The sequence below is a fragment of the Pezoporus wallicus genome, unplaced genomic scaffold (genome assembly GCF_028554395.1).
Source record: "Pezoporus wallicus isolate ANWC-B61680 ecotype Strahan unplaced genomic scaffold, APGP_CSIRO_Pwel_v1 contig_4131, whole genome shotgun sequence".
Lineage (NCBI taxonomy): Eukaryota > Metazoa > Chordata > Aves > Psittaciformes > Psittacidae > Pezoporus > Pezoporus wallicus.
Window position 1 is genome coordinate 5,370,550 of NW_026641950.1, and position 9,468 is coordinate 5,380,017.

The window sequence follows — 9,468 nt, forward strand, 5'->3', positions numbered from 1 at the left end:
GGTAACTATCAAGGTGTCACTGTTAATAATATTCATGAAAGACTATAATGGATAATGGTACTAGGTTGTCTCTCTTGATTCAGATTGTGTAGAGAAGGTTCCACAACCTCAGAAAACCCATACTTTTCACTGTCATGCTGGTGTGAATCTTTGGACTTAAACTAACATATCACAGCATTCTTTCAAAAAGGAAATCAATTCAGAGGTTTTCTGTACCTTTATCCTTGGATAAGATTTTTTTTTTTACAAGAACCTTACAAGGAAAAGCATCTGTCCATACTGGTCATAATAAACCTCCCAGATATTTTTCCTGGCTACAAGGAAGACATATATTCCTGCAGGCTGAAATGTTCAGGAAGTATTAAGAAATCTCTCTGCTTTCTGTTTTGGAGGCCTGCTTCCATTAAGATTATATACTTAGTCAAGTACAGTTACAAAGGTTTGTTTCACACTCTATTGTGGACAAGACCTCAGCCAGATCATCTTCCTCATTCTTTCCAACAGATGCTACAGTTTCTTCTTGCAGCTGGTAGAAACAGCCTAGTCTATAGGTTTCACAGAGCTGCTGCATATCTTAACTGTACATTTTCTCAACCTTAAGTCATCATTTTTTTTATTCTTTTTTTTAGCAAACATTATGAATTTCAGGATTTTGATGAAATACAGGCATTGTCCTTCAGCAGGGAATGCTAGAGCAGCTGTAAGCCAACAACTGAAAAAGTCTTAGCAGGTATCTGACAACTAAGAAAGTGCAGTATGCTGCCTCTTTAATGCTGTAACAATAAGTCAAGGTAAGTAATAGCAAAACATGGATTTGAGCTACCTGAGTAGCAGTCTTGCCTGTGCTTTAACATTAATGCTCTGTGCTAATCATTGTGCGTGAGCAGTTTTAACTAGTAATAAGTAATTTTTTAATGTCAGCCAAGGCTTTAGTCACAAAGTTTTGTTTAGGTTCATCTGCCATAAAGTTCACACTATGTATTAGTGACATGAAGTTCTGAGCAAGGCTGTTTAACAACGCTGGTTTGTCATATGTCTTCTATGAAGGTGACTGGATATGAAAACAGCAATGTAGAGGAAGAATACTTGTAGTATAAACAACTGTCTAGATGATACTGGGAAGGAACAAAGGATCTAAACTGAAATCCTGTTTTAGCTCTCCAACATTAATTTTTATTCACCTTGCTATTTAATGATGACTGTGACTGTTCTGTCTTGAAAATGTTTGGCTCTCTAGTGAGTAGGCACAATGCCTGTAGACAGGACTGTGGCCAGTAAAGAACAAGAACTTCAGGAAAAGCAGCTACTATGTTTAAAAACATTACCTCTTTAATTACAAAAGAGAAACATGGAAACATGCTTCTAGTGTTCTAATACAAAGATCAGTCTTAGTGTTTTGTGTTAAGGCAGAGAGTGTTTCCCAAAATGCTTCTTCAAAAGTTCCGATTCATTTAAAATTTGTCTAGGCTCCAGACAGTGCAGCAGAAAGATGTGGGTTTCTTGGCATTGGTTAATTTTCTTAACCTTTTTGTTGTTGCTGTTTTAAAGGTCTTTTAGACTTTCATGTAAAAATAAAGCTATGCACAAGGGGACATGAGCAGTGCTCCAGCTGCCGAATCTTCCTCCAGGTTCCTTGGCACTGAGAGTTGCCAACTGCTTCCCAGTGTAAGATTTTACCTCTGAAATGTGACAATAAGTGAGGATTAAAAAGCTGAAAAATCTGTATTTCAGGTTACTAGATTGTGTTGTATAATACGTCAAAGATTAGATTTGCTTAATTATATTTAGTTATCTCTTCTAGCGCTTAAAATGCTTTCTGGAGCAGACACTGTATTCCTAAGTCTAGTATACGGGATGGTGGATTGAGTAGCTGGTTGTACAGGTATTAAGTATTGTGCATATTAATAAATGTATAAAGCAAATAAAAATCTGTTCTGAATATTAAATGTCTATTTTCAAAATTACTGTTCTAGAAATGAGATTTCCAGGTTTGAGAGGAGTTGTGCTCCACCACCATTAAACCTGAAATAAGATTTGGATTATGGCAGGGAAGACTGGGTTTAAGTAAAAGTGCCCATTGCTGTAAAAAGACTTCTTGCACTACAGACCTGCATCACCCTTTCACAACAGTAAATCATTCAAAGCACTGAACTCTTGAATACTGAAATTCTGACATTTTGAAGAATTGAAATCTCAAAATAATGAAATTCTTCCCCAGTTTTATCTGGGTAACAATTCATGTGAGAACTGAAAGGGTAAATCTTCTGAGCTCTACAAGTTTCAATTTTTAGGTATAATAATATAAAATGCAGCTTTTAATGACACCTTGAGAAGTCTTTGCTACAGAAAAGACAGCAGAAAAAAGACTTGTTACCCATCTGCATTATGGCCATCTCCAGAACAACGAAGTGTGTCAGCATTCATAGCTGGAGACTGGCAAGCTACACACACAGTATATCCTACTCGGAGGTACTGCATCCATCGAGCGTACGGCCGATTCTCCAAAGCACAGTGCTGTGAAAGTGATTCTGTTTTGAATTCCACACAGTATCTGCTCAGAAGGAAAAGTACCAAGTTACAATAGATAAAGCACAAGCTAGGTATACATTTTTAAATGTACTTACATAGCATATGTGTGGTATTTGAAGCGCAAGTTAGACATGGTCATTGCTAACAAATCTGTTTCTGACCCTCACCTAATCAGTGAATTCTTAAAAACATTGCAAAAAAAGAATATTTTTCATTCCATGCCCCAGTCCAGTGCTTTTTGTATGATCTCAGTTTCTGGTTGTGTTTTATATTCTCTAATTATGTTGAAAAGAGATCTCGGTAACCCATATATTTTCTTTTATGCTGCTAAAAGTGGAAAAGAAACTTGAATACTGATGGCTTTATTGTTCTGGGGGAAGTAGCACAGAGCAAAGCATTAAGAGCATCACAGACCCAGTAACAACCTAATTTAAATCAACATTTCTACTGGTAAACAATTTTTTTTGTTCTGTGTCAATTTTAAAATGGTCTCTCATTACTGATTAGATTCCGCCCATTTCATTTGTTGAAAGAACTATATGGAATTTCTAAGACACTTATGGGTACATTCAGTTTTGGTTTAGCATTAATTACTGTTTGCTTTCAAAAGCAGCTATCCTGATTTGCTGTGACCCCAATGTCTAATCCAGGACAATTAAGAGTGTAATCAAAAGCAACATCTGGAAAGTGCAAATGAACTGCAGGAGAGGGAATCAGTGAAAGCTATAAATTACTGTTTAATTACTGTGCTTTCAGTTACATTTTTATCTGTAGCCAGCTATTTTCTACTGAGCAAGATGACCCACATGAATATAATAAATAGATTACCCAGCTTCTTCTTTGTCTGATGGCCAGAGAGAAGATGCTGCTCGTTGTTTTCTTTCTTTACCATATTCAGAGGTAGTTATGAAAGCAGGGACTGAGAAAGAAAACAGTTACAGTAAGGCAGCAAGGCAACTGAGTCATGTTTCAATTACTGGAACAGTGGGTGAATGAATCAGGAGTTTGTGGATGGTGATGGTGACTGACTGTATTGAAAAAGTGGCAAAATGTTGGCAACATCAGACCTCAACCCCATTCTCTCCAGCTAAGCTCTCTCCTTATTCAAAAGAACTATATCTAGAAACACATGCCATCTAGTTTCTGTAGAAACAGAATGTGATGGGATCCTGCAGCGAGATGTTTCCTGTTGTAACTTTGCGCAGAGATCATTTGATACTTCCTGAGGGGCTTAAATCAAGAAACTGAAGGAATGCATGCAGCTTTGCTGTTTACTTAATAGAAATTAAGAAAAGCCTGAGTAGGAAAAAAAATATAAGAATATAATAAAGTGCAATATGACAGTAGAAAGTAAGATTTTAAATTGTACTGTTAAGCAGTTAGATGCAGATGGATGCTTTTTTTTCTGTTCATGAGGATGGTGAGACACTGGCCCAGGCTGCCCAGGGAAGCTGAGGCTGCCCCATCCCTGGCTGTGTTCAAAGGCAGGTCGGATGGGACATTGAGCAACCTGGTCTAGTGGAAGGTGTGCCCTGCTGATGGCAGGGGGTTGGAGCTAGATGATCTTTAAGGTCCATTCCAACCTAAACCATACTGTGATTCTATGATCAGTAAATTTATGAAATCAAATAAGAATACCATGCTCATGGCCGCAGTCCTCTCCCTGGTAAGTCAGGTATTCCAGGCAGCCAGCCTTCTCCTCTAGAGCAGGACAAGGTTCCCCACCATTTCTAGGTTCCTGTTGTACATAGCGCCTACGTATCCGCAGGTCAGGTTGACATTGTGCTGCACAGCCACTCCAGTGACTCCACTCCCCCACAGCACAGGGAAGAGCTGCAAAGCAGTATTGAAGCATTACTGGTAGTCAAGACTTCTGTTTTACCCTGATTGCTCTCAAAACAGCATATGGGTGCCTTTGCCACATGCAGATACCTGACATTGCAGCACCAGGCACTGCCCTCAGATGCATCTAAGTACCTCAAGGCATGAGGTAGTCTTCTGGCTATGAAGGCACTGCTCTAACATGTTGCAGCACAACCCTCAGACATATGTTTCAAGCATTTTGAACTAGAAAACCAGAAAACTAGTGACAGTAAAAATGTCTTGGACCCTGCCGTGGGACACCCAGGACAAGTACTAAATGTATGGGCCTCACAATCTTTGCTACCTGTCCACAGGACCAGAAGACAGTTCTTGGCCCCAGTTGTTTTAATAGTACAAGGGTAGATATCAATGCCTGATCACACATCTTAGGTCTAGCCAGAGTACTAAAGGACAGTGTTATCTAACCCTGTTTCCTTAGCTATTGCTTCTCTTCCAAGCTGTCTGTATGAATGACCTGCAGAAGCAAGGATTTTCACCTAATTTTAAGCCCATATTTATGCTTTGATATGCAGATAACATCAGGTCTAACATCACATTTTCCATGCAGAAAACTCCCAAAGGGACTGAGTAGCTGCATAACAAAATGATGACTTCACATCTTACTGGAATTAAACGAAGCTGACAGTTAAGTATTGGTCATCTGCAGCAAAACATGGCAATTTCATGGCCATTAGGATTTAGAACAAGAATTATGAATGTCCTTAGTGATGTGGAAAAATAAGAATATTGGGTTGCTTGAATCCAAGTTAGCCAGTGGGATGATAACATCACTCTTGCAGTCAGTACCCAGCAACTATTAAGGGACAGTTTTGTGCCTCATTGGAAAGATGTCAAATTCCCCAGCCTAACAAAGAATGGGTCCCACAGCTGACATAAAAGGAATGAATGGGTACATCTCTTGAAATACAAAAAGTATCAGGGACCCGTAGCTACAACTTCATGGTCTCTGTCTATTTTGCTATTGCTCCAGCTTAGTTAACAGTGATGGTGAATGATGGTTCATTGAAACAATGAGAAAGATGCAAGCCAAAGGAACCTGAAGAACAGGATATGTGCTCAAGTACCTACCAAGATGTGGAAGCTAACAGGACTCTTGCAAGTTCAAAAGCACACAGAAAAATTACATTGCATTCCAGTGAACACAGCTTGGTGCTCAGAATTTTTTTCTTCCATTTGCAGCACTGTGAATCATAGATTTTTATTCTTTTTTTTCTGAGTCACACTTTTTACTTTTTCCCTATCTCTTGGGAAAAAAAAAAAAAAAGGATTACAGTATCTCCACTGAAACACTGCACAACATACATTGTCATGTATAAGGCTCTGTGGATTCTCTCAGAGTAACTATTTCCATTCAAATGACAAGATCATTCCTTTCCCAGGCTTTCCCATGGTACAGTAGTTCCTGTCTAAAATGCTCTCTGTGTACAAAAATATTCTTTCTCCATTGTTAGAACTATAAGGTAATTCATTTTAAAATCCTTAGGTTCAGCAACCTGTGGACTTCTGCTGACCCATCCATGTGTAAAGTACCAGAGCCACTATGATTTTTAGGCACAACAGAATCTAACCATGGCACTGGAGCTGTAGGATGCTCCTCCTTTCACTGGTTTATATTATTTGGGAGCACTGGTTTTTTATTGCTCCTAGCACATTTCTTGATTACATATACTTGGGGCACTTTATGCTTCCCCCAAGTACTTCATCCTGTTAAATATTTGCAAAAGGATGAAATGTCATTTCGGCAGGTGCTAGAGTCATGAGCACTGAGCAGCCCAACAAACAAGCTACAGCATGAGAACCATTGGTCACCTTCACATTTCTGGTTTAGTTTTTTGAACTCTACATTCAGAACAGTATTTCAGAATGCACTATGCCAATAAACACCCCTGATGTCATTGAACAGGTGGACAGAATTTAGAAACACTCGATGGTGAGACCTCAACATCCAACAGGAACAAAAATACTTCAGAATTTCCAGCCACACTTCTCTAAGTTGATAAAAACTCCCGCTGGAACTATTTGGAATTTCTGCTTATACAAAACATTGACTGGCTGCTTGCAAGAGAGGATAGATGATCATTTGCTCTCAAAAGAATGACTTCTTGTGATCAGTTTTGTAGGGTTTAGGTGCAAGAGTTCTAGGACCGAGCTGCCAAAATCCTGCCCTCCCATGCCAAACCACATAAATCATTCTACTCCCTTTACTTGCACTAGCATTGGTGCTCACACAAGCAGTCAGTGAGGCTCTGCAGGGTGTCAAACCAGGCAGAAAGGGGCAATCAGAGAGCAGAAGCAGTTTCCTGTGGGTTTAGTTCCCTGTGCTGGGCCACCAGACACACTGCCAGATCCCAGCTCTGGTGCAGGAGATGGAGAGAGAGAGACACTGAGCTGAGACTACATCTTCCTGCCTGGATCTAGGGCACCCACTGTCTATGCAGGGCACAAGAGAGAGGCAGCTCAGACATTGCCTTTTGAGGCAACCACCACTGAGCCTGACACAAAAAATACCATCTTGACAGCAATAGGTGCCAGAATTCATGGCAAGAAAAGTACCTAAACTAGAACTTTTCAAGCCCAACTTTGAGCTTCTTTTTGAAAACCATAGTAATTTTTACATCTCCATTTTAATGCTAACACTACACATCTCTGCTAGCTCTCTTCCCTTCTATGAACACTAAAAATTACTAGATTTACTGAAAAGATACAATATGCTGTGACTCTATGACAAGCATCTTGTCAATTCTCCCCCTACTGACCTCCCTGAATGAAAGATCCCTGCATTAAAAAAATGCTCATTTTAAAGATGCTACTTCCTGTCAGACCACATGGTGCACGTCTTTCCCATTCTGTTATTCTGCAGAGATTCTTTAGCAGAGAACTGAACATGTTTCTTCTGGAGACCTGGGGTCAGAGTTCTGCTCTGTTGAGTCTTTCTGAGCAGCTTTACATCACCTGGGACGGGTCCACGCTGTCCCTCAGTCATACTCCTCAAACCCGGCAGACGCAGACAACTTGAGTCCCAAAGGTACATGGCTCTGTCAGCACAGCACTGAGCCTGTAAATACTCCCTGGTTAGCAGGACTGTGCAGGGAGACTCGCGATTTTTGGCTCAGGCCGATGTGCATCCAGGCACCTGAGAAGAGACATCAGGTTGCCCCAGTGCCAGTGCTGCACCTGTAAAGCAAGGGCTGTGTCCTGCAGTGCAGGTGCAGGGAGGGAGGGAGGGAGGACAAACTGTAAGACCACAAAGGGTAGACGTACCATGGAAAAAAAAAGGGTGTCAATGCCTACAAGGCTGCCAGGTCCAGTTTGGACAACCTGGGCCACATTCCCCTCCTTGCCACTGCTCCCCTGGGAGCCAGGCTGGCAGAGGACCCTCTCACTCATTCCCCTACGTTCGTTTTGAAGTCCTTGCCTTCATGGTGAACACTTGCTGGTTCCTGCCCCAAGGAGTGAGCACAGAAACCTCACCCTGATGCTTTCCTCAATGTTTTCATTCGTATTTCTTTGGCAAGACAGGAGGAATCTGCTCAGGGACACAGACAGTGTCTAAACCAATCTTCCTGCTGCGCCTGTAATCCTGCACCCCCACTGTAATAGGTGTGTATTTGACAGGAGCATGAGTGAAAAGTAAATAACACATTTCAGAGGCAAAATAACTTCAGGCTGGCAAGCCCCTGGCACTGTGCTACAGCTGACCCAGACGCCTCGCACATGCCTAGTGCGGAAGAAGCTGCTCTTCACATTTCTCTGTCTGCTGCTACCCTCGCCCAGCCCCAGCCTGGCCCCTGCTCATGCCCTCACCCCAGAGCTGGTGATGCTGAGGGAAGGGGGGGAGTTGAGCCGCGCAAAGCTCCTTCACAGCTGAGCCCCATTTCCAAGCCCCAGGAACACCCGCAGCAGGCACCCAGCCCTGAAGAAAGGGCCGGGGGCGCTGGGGGCCCTCGGTCAACATCACCCCCATTCGCCTTTCAGTGGGCTCGCACCAGGCTACAGCCCAACCCGACCCCCGGCGCTGGGGTCGGACGCACCTACCCGGGCACGCCTGGCCGTGGTCTTGGCAGCAGTCTCCGGCTCGCCGGCATCCTCCGTCGCAGTAGCAGGTCCCGTACCCCCCTCCCTCCCTCCATCCCTCGCCGACACAGGCGGCGTCCCGACCCTCGCAGCACCTTCCCGAGCAGCTGCCCCCTACCCCGCTGCCTGCCCACAGCAGCCCAAGCCACAGCGCTCCCGACAGCGCCGCGCCGCCCATCACCGTGCTGCCCCGACGGGAGGATCCTGACACCGCTGCGCGCTCCGGCAGCCGCAGGCACCCGACGGAGCGGTGCGGGATGGGCGGGCAGGGAGCGGAGGAAGTGGGGGGGGCGGCGCGGTCCCGCTGGGCCCTGCCCGGCAGCTCCCGCTCCTGGCCCCGGGCGGCTCCGGGCAGCAGCGTAGTTTTGGGGTGTAGCGAGCGGGAGATGCGGAGGGTGCGTGTCCTCGGGGGTGTCCGGCCAGGATGTTCCCACAGGATCCGTGTGGCAGTGACGCACCCGGTGATGTCCCATACAGCGATGTGCTTGCTGCACAGGGATGTCCTGCACAGCAGTGACCCACGCAGCACATCGCACACAACCATGTCCTGAACAGCGATGGCCCTTGCGGTGATGTCCTATACAGATATATCCTGCACTGCCGTTTCCCATACTGCCGTGTCCCACACCACCATGCAAGGATGTCTCACATAGCAATGACCCACCCAGCCGTGTCCCACACAGCTATAGCCCACAGTAGTGTTCCACACTGCAGGGACCCACATGGTGGTGACCTGCAATATCCCCTCAGCAGTGTCTCCCACAGTGATGTCCCTCACCTTAATGTCTCCCATGGTGATGATCCTCACAGCAATGTCCCATACAGTGGTGAGCCACAGAGCAACGTCCTGCATGGCATTGTCACACATCCATGCCCTGCACAGCAGTGGCCTTCACAGGACTGATCACGGCCACATCCCACCCAGCGGTGCCCTACACAAGTGACACGCAGAACTGTGACCTATGCAGCCATATTCTGTTA

The 9,468-nt window shown here is 44.3% G+C and overlaps 1 protein-coding gene across 1 annotated transcript; it reads right to left on the reverse strand.

The window, feature by feature from the left end:
* Positions 1 to 1,276: 1,276 nt before the first annotated feature.
* On the reverse strand, positions 1,277 to 8,721 carry SBSPON (somatomedin B and thrombospondin type 1 domain containing). Its single transcript, XM_057426215.1, has 5 exons — positions 8,449 to 8,721; positions 4,168 to 4,362; positions 3,358 to 3,448; positions 2,375 to 2,551; positions 1,277 to 1,679 (listed from the first exon to the last, which is right to left on the reverse strand). The coding sequence occupies exons 1-5, from the start codon at positions 8,663 to 8,665 to the stop codon at positions 1,562 to 1,564; spliced, it is 798 nt and encodes a 265-aa protein (XP_057282198.1). The 5' UTR covers positions 8,666 to 8,721; the 3' UTR covers positions 1,277 to 1,561.
* Between the last annotated feature and the right edge of the window lie 747 nt (positions 8,722 to 9,468).

Coding starts and splice junctions, on each gene's coding strand:
- SBSPON (XM_057426215.1), bottom strand. CDS start 8,665: ATGGGCGGCGCGGCGCTGTCGGGAGCGCTGTGGCTTGGGCTGCTGTGG. Junction 4,363..8,448: donor CCACGGCCAGGCGTGCCCGG/GTAGGTGCGTCC, acceptor ACTGCTTTGCAG/CTCTTCCCTGTGCTGTGGGG. Junction 1,680..2,374: donor GATGGCCATAATGCAGATGG/GTAACAAGTCTT, acceptor GTCACATTTCAG/AGGTAAAATCTTACACTGGG.